Raw genomic sequence first — 23,779 nt, 5'->3', positions numbered from 1 at the left:
GTAATCTTAAAGACCCAAATAAAAGCAACCTATTTCAACGAAGGAAAGCTGGTGTGATACAACTGAATCCATCTCTTTCATTTGAGGGCGGAAAGATTCCCCCCCCCCCCCCTTAAATCAGCTACCACACTAATTCCCATAATAGAGATATTCTAAAATTAGTAGAACTGGCTGAGTTTTCCATCTTTGCTGTGCAGTTCTGGTTGGGATTATTAATGAAAAACTCAACTTTTGCCTTTCTCTCTGTTTTAATAAATTAGTAATAGGATGAGTTAACATAGGAGTAAGTTTCAGGCTTCATTCTACATCACGTTGGTTTGTGTTGTTTTCCCAAGAGTATTTAACTTTGTGTTGCTTTATAGCAGCTGTAAGAGTACAGAAGTTTCTGCACAGTCTCTCCTGCATAACTGTGCTTGTGATTTGTGGTCCACAAACTAATGCTTTTGGGTTCAACAGGTTCATCCCTTGGATTCCCTGGAACAAAATTCCCAAAACTGTAGATCGCAGTTCTCTTCAGGATGGTGGTATTGTTCAAAACAGATTGCAATACAGCAGCCAGCATAGCTCAGTTCCATTAATACAGGGGCCTGAGATGCTGCCAAAGTTGTCCCTTCCTTTTTCTGCCAGTCCACATTCTCATAAAAAGTACTCATAGGTGCTTTGGGACTGGGCTGCACTCTGAAACTTCAGAAAAATTGGCTGAGGACCCAAGCAGAGACACAACTTAGAGCAGTTAAGGTATTTCTTTCACTGTTGTAATTTAGACCTGCTTCCTGAGTAGCAATAATAAACCATGGAATTACTCATTTGACAAGGTAGGTTGCAGTTTAACTTTTATTTATGGCAGCAAAAGAAAAATTAGTCACCCAGATGTGTCCTGAGGCACGACCTATGGAAGAGGAGAAGGAGGGATGAGTCCAGTGCCCTGACTGTGTTTTCTCAGTTACACAGGGACTCTCACAGTTACACAGTTAGGCAAGGAGGGCTGGTATCTCTGAACAGAGCCTCTTCTGTCTGCTGCTGCAGATGCTGCCTGCAGTGAAGCACAATATCTTAAGTTGGATGGAGCAGTTTGCGGTGGTGCAGAGCTGTACCAAGCCATGCCAGGCTACCCCATCGATGTGATTAGCTGGTTTAACAAGAGGGAACACATGTCTTAGACAGCGGAAATGTTTCTGTGGTTTAACCCATTTCCCAGGGTAGTCTTTGGTAGGTTAACTCCTACAGAACTGTATTATGGAGCAAACCAAGTAGATGATGTGTTCTGCAACTTAAGTAGTGTCTTAGATGATAGTTTTTATGGACTTGGGTGTTTATGCACTACAGTTGTTGTATTCCAATGGCTTTGTAAAGGTGATATTTTTTGTACTTGAGGCTTCAGTTGTCCATTGGTTGTAATCCTGAATATAAACATCAGAATTTGTATCCATTGGAAACCGCAGACTTCTCAGAAGAGATGGCAATCTGGAATATGTGGATCTGCAGGGTTTACTGAAGCAGACTTCACCAGATTTGGGTGAATCAATCACATTATGTTATTGTTTACAGATTTCAGTGGAGAAATGAAACTGTTCGGGTAACTGGAATCACACTAAAAATTCTGCATTGAGGCTGACTGTATGGCAGATATTACCTGAAAAACAAATTTATACCTGGAGAAACCTGACAGATAGAGCTGTGGTCTTGGCATAGAGTGGGAGGAGAAGGGGACTGGGGAAAATTTAATGGAAAGGCCTGTATCTCTATCAAATCTGCCAAATGTAGCTACTTTAGAACCTTGTTATAAATAAGGAACAAAATGGAAGAAAAACACACACGTGGGGGAATCAGTCATGCCATAAGCAATCAAAAATCTGATGCATTAAGGAATCTGTCAGCTCCCATCAGAGCTGATGTTTCTCCAAATTAATTCATTCTCTGTCTCATTCATGCTAAAAGCACACTGCAGCTCACGTGTCTACGCTTTTACTAACTTCTCTAGTGCGTCCAGGAAAAAAGATGCCCAAGAAGTTTATTGACTGCTGTCCTGAATGCTCTGTACAGGATTTGACCTCAAGGATGTAGTTTGCAGTACTATTCAGTCAGCATGTTGGATTTTATATTGCCATTTCTGTTGCAGAGAATCATTCATGCAAACTGATGCAGGATTTCCTTGAGCACTAAGTAGCAAACACTATGGTTATCCTGAGTAAGGATATAGTTGCACTGCCCTGGAATTGCACAAGTGGAATATTTGTATGCGCCTCCTGAGGTGGGGCGGCAGTAAGCTGTGCCAGCTCTTTTTCAGCCACTAACTTTCCCTTCTCTACAAGCTCATTTCTCTGGGTAGCCACAGAGCCAGCTTATGGCTGAGTCAAAACCACAGGTTATGTGTGTGAAAGCATGAATTCACCATTGTAGCTTTGAGGAGCTACCTCGCCCAGTCAGCATCCCTACCCACCCTCCCTACTTTTTTTTCTCCAAAGACCCTTTTATATGGTAGATGGACTTAATTCTTTCACACACTCTTGCCCTTCCCTCGCAGTTCTAATTTTAGTGTAATTCAGGCCTGTGACTTGACAAACGCCTTCAAAGTGCTCTCATCACCATTCAGCTTGGTACGTGTATATACTGAGGCTTTCATAACCAGTCTCTCCATTTCTCTTCTGCTTGGAGTCATCTTGTGCTGGAGTCTGATGAACAGGGTAATTATTTGAAAAAGGATTGCAGCTCTGAATCTTTTCCACTAAGGCTGAAGGAGGCTATTACTTCATCTTATATTAAATGGCACATGGTAATTTTAAACACCTTCTGCATTTCTAATGAATTAAATCAAATCTGTTCAAGAACAAAGAACACTGATTTTTATCTGTATATTTCAACCATTTTTAAGCCAATCTTTTTAGGGCAGGATTTAGTTTATGCCATGTATCTACAGTTGAGGAAAATTAAAATGTCAGACCTTGCATGGATGTACCTTTTTGTTGGGAATCTGATTCAAAATGTCAAATTTCAGGTGCATGCTATGTATTTGAACCGTACTTCCTCTGGATGTCATCCCCTGAGGGCATTAATTATGGTAGGATATATCACATACATAATGACAGGCTCTGTAAAGCCTCTGGAGGCAAAACTACCAATCAGGTTGCCAGAGAACTTGAGCACTTTCAGTTGCCTTGGAGTAAGGAGTTCTGTGCAATGACTTCAGTTATCCTTTCAGCAAGGTACTTCAGGAAAGGTGTGGACATAGTAATGCAGATGCAATGCCTTCAGTGTGGTGGGAATGGAGAGGAACACTATACCTGCATTTTGGTTATATTGGTTTAGAAAGGAAAGGAAATAGAAATTGGGTTTTGTGCTCTGAATTACAGCTGGCTTGCACAATGGCTTTTAAGGCATAAATGCAAAGCATTTTTTATGCCTAATGGTAAAACACAGGGCAGTTATAATACTCTTATGCTTTCAGGTTGACATCTGTTCCTCCCCTTCAGACTTATTTCAAGGAAAAGCTGGTACATGCTGCTAACTTATCAGAAGGCAGAGATTATAAATACACACTTCTGATTTATCCTAGTGTGCTCTGATCTCTTATTCTGCAGAGAGCTCTGTACTGAATTAACAGGATATGTGAAACAATAAACGGGGATTTCATTGTGTCCTGTCAGCAGGAGCTGGTGTGAAGGACTTCAGTCCAGCCTCTTTCTATCTTCTCCTTGGCTGAGATGTGGAGATGCAGAGTTTGACCTCTGCCACCTTGCAGCCCTGCTGCAGGGCTTCTCTGCCAACTGGCGCCAGCAGCCCCGCACAGCTGGCAACCCTGCAGAAGCCAGGTGTTTCCACACTGGGTTTCTCTCCAGAAAGAAGAAGGGAAAGTATAAAGCCTTTCCCTGTGAAAGGCTGGGGCTTGCTGTTTATCGTCACTTCTGTTCTTCTCTTCAGATGCAGGATCCTTATGGAAGAACTGAACATCATTGTGAGTCACTGGGAATGTTTCAAGCAACTCATTTCTTTTTTTAAATTTGCAGGCTAGAATTCTGCAAATGAATGGTTTACTTAAACGGATAAAGTAGGAAGTCAGCTGGTACAAGCTGACCAAACTGCACTAACCCTGCACTTCATTTCTGTGTTTATCTGATGCTCATTTTTAGGGAGTTGAAGACAGTCTGCCTGAGCTTTTCTGACTTGAAGCTTGAGTGCCACATCCCCAGCTAGTTTAAAAGGGCAAAAATCCATTCACTTCAGTTGAACAGAGCTGATTCCCTTCTACCTGACTGTCTGGCCCTGAATATTTAGTTCCTCTTACCTGTTTCATTGCGGCTGTTAGATCTAAATTTTGGAACAGGGTTCAGTTTTATAAAGCACTGTGGCATTAAAAATATGTAAAGGTCAGTGGTTGCTAAGTGCTGGACCGGTTAAAAAAAAAAAGGCAGCCTTCCAGTAATCTGTGGGTGAAGAACCCAAACATAAATCCAAACCCACTAATCCTGTCACTTGCACTGTACTGTATGAATGAGACTGTTTTTCACCAGTGAAGCCTGTTTTATTCTATCCAGCATTTAAATTGTATTTTCAGTTTTACTGAGGTGTGTTTTCAGGCTATTATTGAAAGAAGGTCAAATACTGCTATTTTTCAAAATTTAAAGTGTAACAACTTTGCGTATTTTCCCAAAGGATTTTCTTTAATCACACATGCAGTGCTTGGAATCTGTAATATTATGTCATGTTTTCTCAGCACATCTGGAAGGTCTTTCACATTCGGGTGTAATAGATATTGCAGAAAAATAATCCATTAATCTGATTTTAGGCTCAATCTGCCATAGATTCTCTTTATATTTTTGTTTTTTAGCTGTGCATATGCTTCTCACCTTTCTCTTGAGGCTTTTAGTTTTTGTTGGCATTTCTAATTGAAATTTGTTAGATATTTCTGACAGGTTGAGAGACTGCTGATTTTCCTTTGTTACTCATGAGCAGTGACTCAGCTTACTGGTACAGTGTAAGGCACACGTGACTCCAGCAGGTGCACAGCAGTGAAGTTACCATTTCCAGCAAGGCTAAGAAATTAAGCTTCACCTTTAAAATACAGCCTGCAAGATCCTGAACTATATAAGTGTTCAGCTGAACTGGGCACAGCTCTCTGCTAGGAAAACCTTGTGCTGAAGTAGTAGTCAAGGATGCAAGCTGTGGAACTGGGTCTGTAAGTAGGCAGTATCCTTGGGTTGATGTGTATAGTTGAGAAATTTTTAGAAAGAAAATCTAAAGAATCATTTTATGTTTAATTATACTTGTGCCAAGAAAACAAAGTATTTAGGTTAAACCAAAATGCTTAAGTGGCTGCACACATACTTTCACTCAGAGAAGAATGTCTCTACATGTATTGAAGAAGCTGGATTTATTAAAAAATACAGTCAGTTGGACTGTGCTTCCAGTGTGTATTTAAAACATGGTGACCACTTTCAGTATGACTGGAAACATATAGAGCTGTTCACTGTTATATCCTGAGTTTGATTTTTGTCTCAGAGGCGTAAGGAGAGCTATCATGATATTAGTTCAGCTGGTTGGCCTGAGATCTGTGGGAAACCTGTATTGTGTGAGAGGGTAACAACACGACAAAAGTAGTATCATTGCTGAAGCCAGTCTGCATGGTCTCAAACCTGACAAGGATTAAGGGCTACAAGTCCTGACCCTGCAATTAGCTTTGTCTAGGATGAAGAAACTATTAAGGAACTTTACAAAGAAATTTAGAGCATCTCCAAAAACACTGTCTTTGGTGAAAAAGCAGAGTAGCACTACCATGAATACAGTTTTGCGTGTCTAATTTTTAAGTCAGTGGGTGCTGTGTTGAGCCAAATGTTAAGCACAGGTTTTGTGTTAGGTTAATTGTGTCAGTGAAGGAGTGAGTGAAACTGCAGTAGCATAGTCTTTGGCGCATCTAGCTGTCGAAGGACAGACCTGGGTCTGTACGCTGATTGCTAGCTCTACATTAAAGGTCATGCTCCTGTGTCTTCCTGCTGCTGTTGCTACCCTAACTGTGTTCAGCTGGCACTGGTGCTAACGTAGGCTGCAATTTCATCATGGTTTTGCATTGCAGGCTTAGACAAATATGATTCCTGCTGGTAGCAAAATACCCATTTCTTTCTCTAGGATTTTTTTGGTGAAGCTAGCAATTTTCTGTCTGCTTATTGCAACACAGGTATTTTCCTAGATTGTGTGGGTTTTCTTCTGAAATGAAGGCGCTTTTGTCTTTCTTCAGTTCTTTCACTTCTTTCACCTTTTAAGCATGTCTTTCCCCATCTTTTTTCAGACTGGCATAGAAACCTGCTCTTCCATATCTCACCGAACAAACTTGTAATAAGCACTGCCTCTGAACTGTCACAACTATATGGTGGGTTGTTTTAGCCAGGATGTAGTTTGAAACATGCCCACATGTGCCCCAGAACCAGCATGCTTTAGTGAAATTCAGTGGTGTTTGGCAGATGGATTTCCATCTTTTTCACCTGAGACATGCAGATAGAACTAAATATTTTCAGACTCTGGTCCTTGTTGTATTATGTGTACGCTTTGTCCTTTTTAAAGTTAAGCAGTTAGAAGATACTATCACAGTCCTTCTCATAAAGAGCTGGATCTACCAAGGTTCTCAAGCACGTGCTTAGTTTTAAGTAGAGGAATAATTGATGAGTTGTTGATTTCAGCAGGACTACTCATATGCTTAAAGATGACAACCTCTTATAAGTGCTTTACTGGACTGGTGCCAAAGTGGCATAAATTATATTGCCCCAAAATAAAACGATAGAAAGAGTGAGGTCTGTTTAACAACATCGTGTAATGCATTTAAAAAAAGGTGCTTATTTTACACTAACCCTATTGTTTTTATACTGAAGCCAAATTTTGCGTGGTTCTAATTTACTAATACAGAGGAGGTGTGATGCAGTTTCAGACTGGCTCCAAATATCAGTAACACACAAGGTCTCATAAATGTGTCAGGTTTGGTAGAAATGTTTTATTAATCCGGTGGGAGGGTTCTGCTTTATTGTATTTTGTTGCATAATTTATGCAACTATAATATGAGTATGCTATCACTTTTTATTACCTTGACACTGGGTTAATAAGAAGGTATTTCACTCTATTTTAAATATGTGAAACGGGATTCTGACATATCTTTCCAGACAGAAGATGTGTTCTTGGTTGCAGATTGAGGTGACTTGGAGGTTGATGTTGAATGTCACTTCATTAGCCAGAGTCCTGGTGTCCTTTCCTCTAAAAGCTGCCTAAAATGTATGTCATAGAAGCTTTTCTGAAAAACACATCAGTTTAGAAGTACAAGCGAAGCATCCAGTTGTGCAGCCTTTGGGGCTAGGAAGTACTGGCAGCATATTAAGTACTTCAGCTTTGTCCTGTTAATGCTCTTTTCTCGTCTGCAGGATCTCAGCTCAGCAATTAGAGACCCTAGGCCTGGTTTCCTTTTCTGTTTCTGTAAATCAAGAGTTATTCCAGTGATTGTGACAGCATGATAGCTCTCAGCTCTGCCTTTCCGAATGAATTTCCATTTGATCAGGGCTGGCTGGATTTACCCTGAAATTCTGAAGGATTGGGCCCAACAGATAAGAAAATGTTTTAAAAGTTGTGTCAGTTACAGAGGAGCTCAACCTGCTTTCCTTCCTGTCCACAAATAACTCTGAAGTTGAGAGCCCAGTACTAAGAGATTAAATGTGAAGGATACGGGGAAGGAGATGATGAAGAAATCTAGTTCTCTGAATGCTTTGCAAAGGCCATTCCTGCTATTTGCTCTGCAGATAGAAGAATTGAAGCACAGGGAGCTGGAGTGACTTGCCCGTGACTGGCCAAGAGGCCATGCGAGAGCAAGAAACGAAGCATAGCTCTCCTGTGTCCCCAGCCCAAGCTATAGTACATTGGCCACATTGCCACCCAGGTGGAAGGCAGTGGACCATGGTTTCCAGTACTCTCTTGAGATTGCATGTTGCCATGTAGGTGTCTGCTTCCACACACAAATGAGATACTCCACCACGGAGTCACCTGAATTTAAGTGCCAGGACTCGGATCTGCTGGAGAAGCCATGCATTGAACTCCTACCGAAGTAATGATTGAAATTAATTGGGAGGTAGACTTCTAAGCTCCTAGCCTTGGATGCTTGAGACCTGGCCCCCATTTTCAAATGTGCTCGTGCAGTGTCCAGTGCAATGGGGAGTATTCTGGGTAGTTGGAGCCTGTCAGAGAAAAAAAACAATTCACAAAACAGTGTGTGGGGGATGCTTGGCAAACTAAACTTCAGCTTAACATCTTCTGAAGTGTTGCAAGGAGAAGTTTAATGGACTGTCCTTATGGAGGGTAACTGTGTATAAAAAGTTGATGTAAACACTTTGCATAGCAACAAGGGATACTTTTTTCTAGATTTTGCTGTAAGACATAATTGTGAAAATTATTTTTGTCTTTATTCAGGTGAGATATGGACTGAAATACATATGATTTGTAATGGCACAAAATAATTTTGATGCCAGTTTCTCATCAGGGTGAGAAGATGATAAAAACCCTTTTCAGGTTGTGCTGGTTTTGGCTGAGAAGGGGTTAATTCTCTTCACTGTGGTGCCTGTAGTAGTCAGGGACCTTTCCAGCTTCCCGCGCTCTGCCACGAGGGCAAGAGGCGGGGAGGGGTGGGGCCACAGCCAGGGTGGCTGACCCCCACTGGCCAATGGCATGGTCATTCCTTACCATGGGACGCCATGACCAGTATGTTAACCGGGGTGGTTGTGGCTCGGGGACTGGTGTTGACGTGTCGGCGGGCAGTGAGCGGCTGCGTCATGTATGGGTTGTTTTCGTTGTTCACTTCCCCCTTCCCCCTCCCCCCCACCCGGGTTTCACGCCTCTCTCATTGTTTTCCTTTCCATTGCATCATTGTTGCTGTTGTTATTGTTTTATTTTAATTATTAAACTGTGCTTATCCCAACCCACGAGCATTACCCTTCTGATTCTCTCCCCCATCCCGCCGGTGGGGGGGTGAGCAAGCGGCTGTGTGGGGCTGAGTTGCCGGCTAAACCACAACACAGGTGTATCACCCAAAGGATTCTCTGTCACACAGGGTGAGAGAAGGGGTTTATCAGCTCTACTGACAAGTAGCTTGATTCCTACATTCTTAACAAAAAGCAAAAAACTGCAAGTCTGGGATTCAAAATGAATGATCTAACTAAAAGCAAAGGAGACAATAATTCTGATCACCCTTTTTTGTGCCTTCCTTTCTTGGGTATAACTAGATATGGCCTGATTCTGAAGAAAGGTGAAGACAAGGAAGACTTTCAGTGTTTTACTTTGTTTTGTTTTACTTTTTCCAGCAAATCAGTGTGCTTTTTCTTTCATGAGACTATTACTTAGTTGTTGTTTTTCCTTCAAGTGACAACCTGCCTGGGTTTAGTGGATAAAGTGGGTTTGTTACAAGACCTCCATCCAATGTAAGTGGCAGTTTCTGGATGGGCCGCATCAATATTGACTCTTATTTGCCCTCTGCATCACAAGTGCATCTGATGGAACTGAATGCTGAAATAGATGCATGAGGTTGCTAGACTGGTGCAGACATGTTTGTCTTGGGAAGTGACATCTGGGTCCATGCACAGATAGGCAACATAGTCCACTGGCAGGACTTTCACCTGACAGGAGGCTCTTCTGCCATCACACATGTGCCACAGCATACAGGAGGGAGGCAGTCCAAGAAAAAAAACACCCAGAGCTGAGCTGTGACAGTGCCTGCTTATTTGGTTTTGCTGTGCAGTCAGTGACAGGTTGGGCTGCAATATTACCTCTTCTGATCACCTCTTCTGTTTCGCTCTTACTCCATGCACAGGAGCCTTCTAGGTGCCTTGTGTCAGGAGGCTAAGCCTAGCAAACTGTCTTAGAGTCATAGAATAATAGAATTTTCTGAGCTGGAAGGGACCCACAAGGATCATGGAGTCCAACTCCTGTCCCTGCAAAGGACAACCCCAAATTCACACCATATCTCTCAGGGCATTGTCCAAGTGCTTCTGGAATATCGTCAGGCTTGATGTCATGACTTCCTCCCTGGGGAGCCTGTTCCAGTGCTCCACCACCCTCTGGATGAAGAACCTTTTCCTAATATCCAACCTAAACCTCCCCTGGTCATTCCCTCAGGTCCTGTTGGTCACCAGAGAGAAGTGATCAGTGCAGGAAGGGCTCTGATCCACTTCACTCTCCACTTGCGAGGAAGCTGTAGACTGCAATGAAGTCTCCCCTCAGTCTCCTCTACTCTAGGCCGAACAAAGTGAGTGACTTTAGCCGCTGCTCACGCGGTTTCTCCTTTAAACCCTTCACCAACTTCATGGCCCTCCTCTGGACACTCTCTAGTAGCTTTATATTCTTAATGTACTGTGGCACCCAGAACTGCACACAGTACTCGAGGTAAGGTGGGACAATCACCTCACTTGACTGGCTGCAATACAGCGCTTGATCCACCCACAGCTGGCCCTCTTGGCTGCCAGGGCACACTGTTGGCTCATGTTCAGCTTGCTGCCAACCAGAACCCCCAGGTTACTCCCTGTGGAACTGCTCTCCAGCCTCTCGTTCCCCAGTCTGTATGTGCATCCAGAGTTGCCATGCCCCTGATGCAAAATCTGGCATTTGGCCTTGTTAAACTTCATATGGTTGGTGATTGTCCAGCTCTCCAGTCTGTCCAGATCTCTCTGCAGGGCTTCTCTGCCCTCAAGAGTGTCAGTAGCTCCTCCCAGTTTTGTGTCATCAGCAAACTTAATTAGTATTCCTTCAAGTCCTTCATCCAAGTCATTTATGAAGACATAAGAGAGTACTGGCCCTAAGACAGATCCCTGCGGAGCCCCACTAGTGACTGGCTGCCAGCCTGATGTAACCCCATTTAATATAACCCTTTGAGCCTGACCCATCAGCCAATTGCTCATGCACTGCATTATGTGTTTATCTAGCTGTATGCTGGGTGTTTTGACAAGGAGGATACTGTGAGAGATTAGAAGGCTTTACTGAAATCCAAAAAGATCACATCGACTGTCTTTCCTTGGTCAACTAGGTGGGTAACTTTGTCATAGAAGGAAATCAAAATTGTTAGACAGGACTTTCCCCTCGTGAACCCATACTGGCTGGGACCAATGACTGTGTTGTCGTTCAGGTGTTTTTCAATAATTCCCAGAATAATCTTCTTCACCTTTAAACTGAGGAACTTGGGGGTAGGGGGACAAACTGGCAATGCTAATGCCATCACACACAATAGGGGAATAAGACAGGACAACCTGAGCAGTGATAAAGGTGCCGTAGCGGCCTCATGTGATGGCAACCGGGAGACCAACCACCTAAAGCGTTTGCATGGCTATAGTGGGTCCTTGTGCACCCCTCCAGGAGAACCTGTATGCTTAAGTATCTTTCTGAAATACCTGTACACCAATGCACGCAGCATGGGGAATAAACAGGAGGAACTAGAGGTCTGTGTGCGGTCACAGGGCCATGATCTGATTGCAATCACAGAGACATGGTGGGATAGCTCGCATGACTGGAATGTGGTCATGGATGGCTACAGGCTTTTCAGGAAAGACAGACCAGCAAGGTGAGGTGGGGGAGTTGTTCTTTATGTGAGGAAGCAACTGGAATGCATTGAGCTCTGCCTTCGAGTGGAAGGAGAACCAGTTGAGAGCTTGTGGGTAAAAATTAAGCGACAGTCAAATATGGGTAGCACTGTTGTGGGCATTTGCTACAGGCCACCTGATCAGGAGGAAGCTGATGAAGCGTTCTATAGACAGCTGGAAGAGCTTCTCAATTGCAGGCCCTGGTCCTCATGGAGGACTTGAACCACCCTGATATTTACTGGAAAAGCAACACAGCGAGCCATGCACAATCCAGAAGGTTCCTGCAGAGCATCAAGGACAACTTTTTGATGCAAGCAGTGGAGGAGCCAGTGAGGCGAGATGTGCTGCTCGACCTTATCCTAACAAACAAGGAAGGGCTGGTTGAGGATGTGAGAGCTGGGGGTAGCCTTGGCTGCAGTGACCATGAGATGGTCGAGTTCAGGATACTGCATGGTAGAAGCAGGGCTATGAGTCAGGTTACAACCTTGGACTTCAAGAGGGCCAACTTTGGCCTCTTCAAAGACCTGCTTGGAGGAATCCCATGGGCTAGGGCATCAGAAGGTGGTGGGTCCAAGAGAGCTGGACAGTATTCAAGGACCACTTCCTTTGAGCTCAAGATCGGTGCATCCCTAGGAGGAAGAAGTCAAGCAGAGGAGCCAGGAGACCTGCGTGGGTGAGCAAAGAGCTTCTAGAGAAACTCAGATGGAAGAGGGAGGTTCACAGTATGTGGAAAAAGGGACTGGCCACTTGGGAGGAATACAGACATGTGTTCTGGGTATGCATAGGTATGATGAGGAAGGCCAAGGCCCACTTGGAACAAAATCTGGTGAGGGATGTCAAAGATAACAAGAAGGGCTTCTTTAAATACATCAGCAGTAAAAGGAAGAGTGGGGATGCAGTGGGTCCACTGCTGAACAAGAAAGGGGCCCTGCTGGCGCAGAATGCAGAGAAGGCAGTTACTGAATGCCTTCTTTGCTTTGGTCTTTACTGCCAAGGCTGGCCCTCAGGCATCCCAGCCCCCCAGAAGAGAGAGGAAAAATCTGGAGAAAGGAAGACCTACCATTGGTTGAGAAGGATATGCTCAGAGATCATCTATACAAACTAGATCTTTGCAAATCCATGTGACCTGATGGGATGCACCTGTGAGTGCTGAGCCACTCTCCATCATCTTTGAAAGGTCGTGGAGGACAGGAGAGGTGCCTGAGGATTGGAGGAAAGTGAATGTCACTCTGATCTTCAAAAAGGGCAAGAAAGAGGACCTGGGAAACTATAGGCCAGTCAGCCTCACCTCCATCCCCATAAAGGTGATGGAGCAGTTCATCCTGGAAGTCATCTCCAGGCATGTAGAGGACAAGAAGGTTATCAGAAGTAGTCAGCATGGATTCACCAAGGGAAGGTCATGCTTGACCAACTTGGTAGCCTTCTGTGATGGTGTGACTGGCTGGGTGAATGAAGGGAGAGCAGTGGATGTTGTCTATCTTGACTTCAGTAAAGTATTCAACACTGTTTCCCATAGCATTCTCATAGGCAAGCTAAGGAAGTGTGGGTTGGATGAGTGGGTAGTGAGGTGGACAGAGAACCGGCTCAACAATAGAACTCAGAGGGTTGTGACCTGGATGATGGGATGGAGTGTAACCTCAGCAAGTTTGCTGATGATACCAAACTGGGAGAAGTGGCTGATAAGCCAGAAGGCTGTGCTGCCATCCAACAAGACCTGGACAGGCTGGAGAGCTGGGCCAAGGGGAACCTGATGAAATTCAACAAGAGCAAGTGCAAGGTCCTGCACCTGAGGAGAAACAACCCCATGCACCAGTACAGGTTGGCAGCTGACCTACTGCCAGGCGGCTCTGTTGAGAAGGACCTGGGAGTGCTGGTGGACGACAAGTTGACCATGAGCCAACAATGTGCCCTTGTGGCCAAGAAGGCCAACGGTGTCCTGGGATGCATTAAAAAGAGTGTGGCCAGTGGGTCAAGAGAGGTTATCCTCCCCCTCTACTCAGCCCTAGTGAGACCACATTTGGAGTACTGTGTCCAGTTTTGGGCCGCCGAGTTTAAGAAGGACAGGGAACTGCTCGAGCAAGTCCAGCGGAGAGCTACCAAGATGATCAGGGGACTGGAGTGTGTCCCTCATGAGGAAATGCTGAGAGTCTTGGGTTTGTTCATCCTGGAGAAGAGAAGACTGAGGGGGGATTTAATAAATACCTATAAATATCTAAAGGGTGGGTGTCAGGACAGTGGGACTGGGCTCTTTTCAGTAGTGCCCAACAACAGGACAAGGGGCAATGGGCTCAAGTTGGAACAGAGGAAGTTCCAATTAAACATGAGAAAAAACTTCTTTCCTGTGAGGGTGCCAGAGCAGTGGAACAGGCTGCCCAGGGAGGTTGTGGAGTCTCCTTCCCTGGAGACATTCAAAACCCACCTAGAGCAGTCCTGTGCTCTAGGTGTCCCTGCTCAAGCAGAGGGGTTGGACAAGATGACCTCCAGCGGTCCCTTCCAACCCTTACCATTCTGAGATTCTGTTATTCTCCATAATTTTGCCAGGCACAGAAGTGAGACTGACGGGCCTAGTTACTGGAGTCACCCTGTTGCCTTTGTTGAAAATTGGGACAACATTTGCCAGCTTCCAGTCAACTGGGAACTCTCCAGATACACAAAAGCATTGAAAATGCATTGAGGAGATCTTGGTATGACAACAGCCTGCTCTTTAAGTACCCTCAGATGAATCCCATCAGGCCCCATCGACTTACTAGCTAGATCTAGCTAGAACAGCAATTCCTGCACAAGTTCAGGGTTTATTAGGAGTTTATCATTCCCACAGTCAGGGTTCTCTAGCCCAGAGCCCACCATTGCTGTTGAAGATCAAGGTGAAGAAAGCATTAAATGTCTTTGCCTTGTCTATGTCCAGTGTTACTCCTGGCCTGCCATTTGCCATTAATGTATTTAAAAATGCCCTTCTTGTTGTCCCTCATGGTACTGGCCAGCCTCAACTCTGAGCTTCGGCCACACGTATTTCCTCCCTGCATGTCTTCATCATGTAAACTTTTAAATAGCCTAGAATCTACCTCTCTTAAAGGTGTTCTTATTCTGTGTTGTGCTGTTGCAATCGTTGTTCATGGAGCAACGTCAGCTGAATTGCTGTTGTCATGCAAGACTGGGGCTCTAAGCAGGACATTCTTTTAAAGGAGATGTCAGTTCTGAGTCTGCTAATTTTCCTGGGTGGGAAAATTAAGTCAACAGTTCTTTGGACATGCCACCAGGCTGCTTGTTTTTATTTTTTGTTCATATTGGGGAGTAAATGGGCAGTGAGCCACCAAAAAAAAAGGACTGTATGTCTGTAAAAGTATATGATCAATTTATTTTTGTAGGGAAAGTGATAGATAACGTGGCACAGCATGAAGTTATAAAAGGACGTTGCAGTCAGTGCTGCTGGCATTAACTTAACTAGAGAATGTGCCCTTAAATGTCAGGAGACTGTAAGAAGCACTGAGTTATTTGAGAAGACAGCAACTTCTGATTATGATTTTTTTTTCAACAAAAATGCAGGAGATTAAAAGCAGCTTCCCAATTTTGCCAACTTTCTTATTGATAATGTGACTAGGGCTTTAGCAGGTGCTCTAGGAAGGTTAATGAAACCATAATGGTTATGGTGAAACAGTATGCATGAACTATTTGGCTTGTATAGGTGACTCACCACTGAAGCTAAACTCAGCAACTGATAAACTGAGCAGCTAATTTGCTGTGAAGATACTACAGTTCCAGATACACCGTCCTCTCATACTGGTAGATAAAACAAGACCAGACAATCTGGGTTATAAAAAGAACATGGGCTGCAATCATATTTCTACCATATCAAAATGTAAGAATGGCCATTATTGATCAAACTAAGGGCTTGTCTCTCTTCAGCAGGGCATCTGGTGAGTGCACAGGGAAAAGCATGTAGATACATGGCAGTAGGATGATCCTACCCCTCATATGTCATCCCTGCTTCTGTCAGCTGAGTGGTTCAGAGGCTTTTGGAGCCAGAGATTGCATTAGGTTGTGTTTAATGCCCCTGATGGGCCTGTCATCCGTGAATTTATCTAATCCCATTTTGAACCTATTTATGTATCTGCTCCAGAACATCCTGTAGAAATGGGTTTTGCACTTTACTTTTGTGTTGTATGAAAAAGCACTTCATTTGCTCATTTTAAATCCACTGCTTGATTGCTTTAGTGGATATTCCTTACTACTTTTATTTGAAGCAACACAGACTGCTTTGATTTCCTGATCTTCTTCATGCTATTCATGATTTTATAAATCTGTCGTCTCTTCTCTCAATCTCTTTTCCAGGATGAGAATTCTATTTACTATCTCCATATAACACAAGCATTCCAAAACCTTGATCATTCTTATCTCCTCGATCCTATTTCCAGCTCTGTTAGGTCAGTCTATATCCTGTATCCACCTGTATTCTTTTGCATCTGCTACCTTAAAGGGGAAGAAACCAATTCAAGAGTTCGGTGATTAAAATACTGGGTGTTTGAATACATGCCTCCCAGTTCCTCAGAGAGCATCCTTCGGCCGTCTACCCATCCAGGTTGTGACATTCTCCTGCTTTTCATTGGAGCTGATGTGGAATATTTTTCTGGGCTTCAAAGAGGTAGGAGGGTAAGCTGGGCTCTGCTGTCCAGTGGCAGTTGCATGCTGCTCCAACACCCAATCAATCAGTCATTCAATAAAGTGCATTTGCTGTCCTAGGAGCTGTGACTAGGATTCCAATTTCTCTCTCCAGGCAAATGTCTGTAAACAAACAAACAGGTGGATGCATCTGTCATTTAATGAAAGAAACAAATATTTATTGCAGAAGTTCGATGGTTCATGCTAATGTACATAATTGTCTCTGTGAATTGGGACATATTGCTGCTGGTTTTGGTGTTTTGTTTTGTTTCCTTTTGTATTCAAAATCCAAAGCAACTCAGCAGCCCTGTGTGTAGGTAGGCAAATCTGGGTCAATAATGAAAGACTTTGGGGAATGATGGCCCTGATGTGGTAAAGCTCGAAGACATGTAGATATTTGAACAGCTGCTGACAAGCTCTGAAAAACTGAAGGGGTTATAAGCAGCCAGTGAATGGCAAAACATATAGATAAATGACTGCATAATATTAATTATTCCTAATTTAGTCTCTCAGCCTTGAAATGAATTGAATGTGTTATTGTTTGTTATAGTACTAGCATTATTTATTGCTTGTCAGATGATAGGGCACAGAGATACCATTGTGGTGCTGTATAAATGTGTCATTAAAGGACTACATTTCATGCTAAAAACTCAGTTTTAAAGCAGCTTTAAAAAGTCCCAATAATTAACTGATTAATAAATCTTTATATAGTCCTATAGCATCCATAAAGTAGTCAATAGGTTATTACTAAACATAACAACTTACAACTTCTTCCACAGATGTGCTTATAAGCATTTATAGTATACCATATGCATATGTGAAACCTTCTGATAGTAAGTATTAACTATTAAACCTTAGTAATTAGGTTGTTAATGACAGCAAAGAACTGCCTCCTTTCTTCATGAGTATTATTAAAGAACTTAAAGGCTGAGCATTTAGCCATGTACGATTAGAAGACTTTCAGGAGGGCTAGATAGGTGTACCTGGCCAGGCCTTGAAACATGGTATCAGCAGCTGAAATCAGTCTTCATAATGACCAATGTTGAATATCTCCTGAAATCAAACAAAGCAGCTTGCTTTCTCCTGAAAATTTCCATCAGCCTTCCAGTATTCCAGTCCCTAATTTTTTGTGAATGCATGGCATATTATAGTGATATTTGTCATTTATACTACTGAAATTTGGGATACTTAGGAAACATAATTTTGAATTTTCAGAGCTTCATATCGCAGCAAAGTCAACTGTATACAGATTTTAATTTGTTAGAGTTGTTACTGTGATAGATATGTATGTTTGCTTGTGGCAGTAACCTGACGTTGCATCAGGGAATAAAAGCCTTTGGATACTATCTGCATAGATGATAAAAGAAAATCTGTTCTGAGAGGGAGCTTACAGTCCACTATCAAGAGTAAGCACTGGTAATTTTCCATTGTTACTGTCCCTGAAATTATACACATTGGAAGAATGTTTTGTGGATTTTTTACTTTCTTTTCCTATGCTTATGTAGTAGTAACTTATATGTTTGCTTTAGCTCAAATTACTCTGTTTTCATTTTCAGAGGCTAACAGAATTACCAGTGACTGTATTGATAATCTTGGGGCTATTTTTATATGCTGAATCTCTTTAAGAGTCTGCTGTGCTTAATATTACAAGCATCATACAAAAGTACAATAAAATAATATTAAGAAAATATAATAAGGTGACATCTGTGCATACGTCATTTTTATGTATGCCACTGAGAGTTGTACAAGAACAGTGATATGACACAATACCCATTAGATTTATTTGTAGCAAGAGTGCTATCTCAGTAATAAAATAAGTTTGAGATAAGTGATACTGCCACCTACTTCATTTCAGTTTTCCCCCTATATTTTTATTTATCTGGTTTTGCTGTTACAAAACTTATTAGAAGCTGAGAAATACAAACAACACATGCACCCTAATGTACTGATTTTAGTTATCTCATTTTAATTATCGTGTTGAATTGTATTTTTTACTACTATTGTTGGTATGATTTGATTCCTTTTGCTCCTTACATTCTTCCCATTTGCCTTTTGGTTTGGTTCATTATATTATTGCACGGTAATGTGAATAGCACTATTCCAAAGGTGAATTACCACAACAGCTAACAGCGTGTGGTATCTCTGAGGTCTGGTAATGTTGTACCGCAGACAGTTGCTGAAGTTGCATGACGTTTGTTTGTTTGTTTTTAACTTTTGTGTGCCTGTGCTTTACGACTGGTGATAATACTCTGCTGAGATTTCATTATGCTTTTGTGAGAGATGTGCTTTTTTCCTGTGTTTCACTAGTTGCTCCCTCTCCTGAGAGAGAACATTGTGTCTTCATCCAAAGAAGTTGACATATACTCATTGTAAACAGTAAGCATCAGAGTGGTGGAGAGGAGAATTTAATGTTTCTTTTTAATGTTTAACTGCAGTGTTTAAATATACTATATAATGATTTTAATTGCCTGCAGATAACTAAGCTATCTATATCCCTACTAATGTGAAAGGGAGGAGGAACCCTTAATATATCCCTCCTATATAGTTGTTTGACTGTTAACAGATTCTTCTTTCCTATATTCTTCTATTTCATTAATGTTAAGAGTGGTATCTGTCAGCGTTCAAGAGCATGGAGTTATACAGGGATGTAATACAACTCTTCTCCAGGCCTTAGGCTCCTTGACCACCACTCTTCTGCTGCAAGGAGGGTCATACAGTGCTTTAGAAGGTCTTTCATTCTGAAAGTTTGTAGTGGTTTAAAAAAATACTCTGTATGCTTAAGATAGCATAGATTGTTCAATGTGGTAGTTTCTTGGACTAGTAGAATATTTTTAATGGATTAATTGCCAGAAGGAAGGTGATGATGCAGTCTCACCCCTCTGCACAGCACAGTCCGAAGAAGCTCCCTCATGAGCTTATGTATCAAACCCATAGCTTCTATTGGTGCATTAGCATTGCTTTCCAGATGTTATCCTGTCTTGCTGAAAAGGCTCTAAAGACTACAAAATTTACTGTGCATGCAAGGTAGCTGCTGCAAAGATTATTTGCTTTGATAATTATGTGTCTGCATTTATTTATAAATCTCCATTTGACTAGTTTCAACTTCCAACAAATCACTGGATTTTCTGGTATCTTTTCTTTTAGATCAAAGACTCATAATTAGATATTTCTCCATGAAGGTGCTCACAGGCTGGGTCAAAATAATTTATTTGCTGCTTCTCGGTTAAACCAAATAAACTGAGCTTCTTAAGCCTCTGATGAAATACATTTTTCTAACACTCAGATCACTTGCACAACCTTTTTCAGAAACTCATCCCATTTTTAGTCTTCTTTTGGAGTTAAAGAGCAAGAACTAGAAACAGGATTGTAGTAAGTGTCTTGCTGATGCTGTGAAAAGGAATAACCACATCTTCCAGCTCCTACTTGATTGTACTTCCGTATATGGATACTAAGGATTGCTTGACCTCTTGACTGCATTGTTGTTCAGGAACTTCATGTTCATGAAGCTATCTTTTATAATACTGTTACACTCCAGGGTATAACCTCTCATCTTGCTAGTGCAAAAAATATATATATGTATATATCTATTTCTTGCTCCTAAGTGATTGATTCTATGTTCAGTTGTATTAGAACAATCTTTGTTCTTATGAGCCCAGTTAACTAAGGGATACAGAGCAGCATGCATCACTGCCCAGTTTCCACTGTTAACTGCTCATTTTCAGTCTCATTTTTCTTAAAGAGTGTGTCCGCTATCATATTCTTTGCCCAGCAAAATTTTTGATCAGTCCATGGATTTAGCCCAAAAATAACTACCTGAATCATGAGGGCACTTCCTTTCAGTTAGGGGGTCAGTATCTGCATGAGCAGGGGATGTTTTTATTAGCATTTGTTTTGCTCAGATCAGTAACAAGAAAATCAAAGGAAAACATAAAGTAGGGATATAAAATAGTAAAGGACAAAGACAAATTCCCTTGATTATGAATCTTGATCTTTCTTTTCTAGCCTAAGTTTGTATCTGGGGAATTTAGTTGAATGCTTGTCCTGTGAGGTCAAACTGTAGCAGTGGCCATGAATAGACTTCCGTATAGCGCTTGATACAGTTGGGCCACATTTCAGTGACCTTAGGGCTTTTTTGGGGAAAAAACTGTTAGTGCAGAATGGGACTGCCATGTCAGCACATTACTGTAGATACACACCACAGAGCCTTAGCTGCGGATTTCAAATTACTGCAAGTGAAGGATCTCTTATTCAGCTGTAAAGTCTTCTCTAACACCATCTATGCAGTTGCAGTTGTCTCTTAAGTTGTTTGGATTCCCCAGGAGCCTGCAGGTCACACTTACAATACTGGTTTTAGGATTTTTAACATTCAGCTGTTAATGCTGTATGCATGTATGGATGCATGTGTGCATCCAGCAGATTAATCGCTAGCCGTATTGAGCTAATTCAAAATATGTAGATCTTGGCCTTTATGAAAACATTTAAAGCAGAGAAGTACATTTACATTAGTAAATAACAAATTCAATCATCTTGGCAATTAAAAAAAAACTAAAATGGGTGTTGTGAAGGATGGTGTTAAAAGCCACGCTAGCAGCAATTGGTAGGTTGTGTCATTGCCGAATCTGTCTTCTAACCGCTACTTGACCTAATTCTGCTGAATTCCAGTGGCCTGTGCAAGCATGTATTCTCTAGGTGTAAGAATAGTAGCAGCAGTTACACTACCTAGAATAAGAATGTACAAGGGCTATCAGCTGTCTTGCCAAGGGCATGAGATGATCGCCAGCTGGGGTTAAGAAAACATGTTTCCTTCCTGTGAGGCATTACATAATTGTCTGCATATATTAAGTGTGTTGGGTTTTTTGTCTGAAATTTATTATATAAGCCAGTGCTATAGGAAGACAACAGACTAAGAAAAGTCTGGCATATGTATTATGGCAATTCCTTTTTATTCTGTTTTTAATGCTGTCCAAAATAAAATAAGATTCACTGTATGTTTCACCTTGTTAGCTTTGCAATGTGTTGCTTTTAACACTGTCCTGCCAACTTTGTGATGCAAGTTTGACTGCAACTGAGGAATACTGTTAATCCTCTCATCTCCTTGCAGGGAATCAAAGTTGAGCCAAATGAAATGTTTTGTGCTACGGTGTTTTCTTTTATTGCTGTACATACAAAGCAAGTAAAAATGCTGGCTGCCAGGATCTTGCTAGAGTGATACTGCTTCTTCACGTTTATGAGATGCCAGTAAAACAGAAGTTACTCTTTTTCTGCAGCTTACTCTTCACCAAAGTAAAACTGGAATGGATACATAAAGGACCTGAAGAGGCTCTGGTGACGTGCAGACATATGTTGCAGATGTGGCAGATGGTATATAATGTTTTACAGCACAGGTAGGCTTGCTCCAATGTCTAACAAGTTCACATTTCATAATGGAGATGCAGTTATCTTCAATTTTCTAGATACTTAAGTTATTTTGCAAAAAGGGTAATAAACAGTACTGTTTAAAAAGAAACATAAGTAATGTTTCTAGCTGTGATTAAAAGAAAAAAGGCAAGATTTTAATAGGCATGATTAAAAAAAAAACACAACAAAACATCAAGATTTTTACATTAAAGAAGCAGTTTGAACCAAGAATTTCTGATCTGAATGTCTAAACATCTCTATTCAGATGTCCAGAATGGAGGGCAGTTGTGATTTTTTTTTAACCAATAGTCTGAGCATCCATCAGCTATTGTTCACAGTCTGCAGTAGTTGGCACCACACAGGAATTTGTGGGGGTGACACAGTCCTGAACTGAGTGAGCTAAGGAAAGGCACATGGCCAAGACTCTATCATATGCTGTGGTTGCACCCTGGTTGCCTAGCCTGCTGCTAATTGGACAAGGAAAGGAATGAAGGGTGTAGCATCTTTCTCCCTTCCCTTGTCCTAGTAAATCTGCATTTAAACAGTGCTAGGTTCCCTGTTTGTTTCCCTCCCTCTGATCTGCTCCCCTCCAAAAGGAAAAGTTTAGAAAGCGTGGAAGTTACCAGGTTGGATTTTCTTCCTTCCCACACCATTTGGATGTTGTCCCAGTCATGCTACCACAGTACAACTGTCTTGGCAATGTTATCGCAAGACTGTACTTACCTCTCACCTTCAATGTCGATAGAGGTTGTGTTTGATGGGAAGGGTAGCATGCTTGATGACAACAGTCGTGACAGCACAGTGATGAAGCTTGTATTGTTCCTCAATTTCTGTATACATTTACATAAGCTTTATAAACACTAGAAGTATATGTACAGAATGATGCATGTCTATATACACGTTGTCCTTGAGGGATTATTAGTAATTCCTTGTTGATTTAGCTAATAAGAGGCAGACCAAGCACAAAAATCAAGATATTTACATAGCAGCATAGAAATGGTCTCTTAAAGGCTGGAATTATTGATTTCCTTAGGCCCTAGTCTCTTTAGCTAAGGATTCAGTCATGTACATCTCACATGAATAATCTTTATACCCACGAGTAGTCCTCATGAAGCTGGTCAAATCCATGCTGAACAATTAGGACTGAGTAAGATTTACTCTTGCAAGGGGGAGCTGCAAACCTGAGACTGAAGAGAGTACACTGGAAAACAGACAAAAAATTTTGGACTTCATTCGGATCCCAAGCTGTGCTTTGGCCATTATACTTAAAACCCAAGATGTGATAGCTTTAGAGGCTTTTGATAAGCTTTAGCCATAGAAGCCTAAACAAAACAAATTGCTTTTCTTTTGCTCTTAGGAACTCTAATGTGTATTTCACTGCTATTCCCACTGGGACTTTTTGGCTTTCTCAAAAAATACTGTGCAAATATTTTGTATTGGGAAGTACTACTTTTGAAAGGTAACAAGAATGAACTTGGCACCTGCAGTTTTAGACTGATTATGTGACCCAAGAAGCCCCTTGTATTAAGCGAATTGCAGCAGTATCAGCCAACAAATACGTAAACTATTCCAGGTTGGGCTTGCAAAGGAACTTACGGGGAATTCTTATCAGTGAGACTTGGACACAGACATTTTTTAGGGCCTCTTGGAAAAGAGAAGCCTGTATTTACATGAAGTTGAGAGCTGTTGCACTCAATACTCTTTACTAGTTCAATCAGTAGCTAATCGCCTACACAATTAAATTGCACTTTAGTTACATTTATTGGTGTTTGCCTGGCCTAAGTTTCCCTGCTTTGCAATCTTACTATGACTCTGCTAGACTAAAGTGTCTCTCTGGGCCCAGTATTTTCTCCCCAGGCAACTATTCATATGCCATGCTCAAAGCCCCCTCTTGTCTTCTCTCTGATAAACTGGTGCCTCTGCAGTCTCTCACAACCAAGTGTTTCCTTCAGCAATTTTTGTGACCGTTTTATGCACTGTCTCAACTACCTTTTAAAAATACAGGCAGTGGAGTGGCAATGTCCCACTGTCAGCCTTTCCAGCGTTGTATGCAGAAGGCAAATTATCTGGCTACTGTCCCTTCTGTGGCGCATGGAAAAGCTTTCTTGGCTGAAGGCCTTGTACTGCAGCTTGGTAGGAGC

General features: G+C 41.9%; 1 protein-coding gene across 3 annotated transcripts in view; it reads left to right on the top strand.

The window, feature by feature from the left end:
• TTC7A (tetratricopeptide repeat domain 7A) overlaps window positions 1–23,779 on the top strand; it is a 184,806-nt gene that overhangs the window by 100,523 nt on the left and 60,504 nt on the right. For all 3 annotated transcript variants that reach the window (XM_064446062.1, XM_064446061.1, XM_064446063.1), the window contains one exon: window positions 21,509–21,625. In XM_064446062.1, the coding sequence (XP_064302132.1) occupies window positions 21,509–21,625 (117 nt within the window). The remainder of the gene's footprint in view (window positions 1–21,508; window positions 21,626–23,779) is intronic.

This window comes from Phalacrocorax carbo, chromosome 3 (genome assembly GCF_963921805.1).
Source record: "Phalacrocorax carbo chromosome 3, bPhaCar2.1, whole genome shotgun sequence".
Lineage (NCBI taxonomy): Eukaryota > Metazoa > Chordata > Aves > Suliformes > Phalacrocoracidae > Phalacrocorax > Phalacrocorax carbo.
Note: the sequence above shows the minus strand (reverse complement) of the source record. Positions and strands in the feature narration are given on the sequence as shown.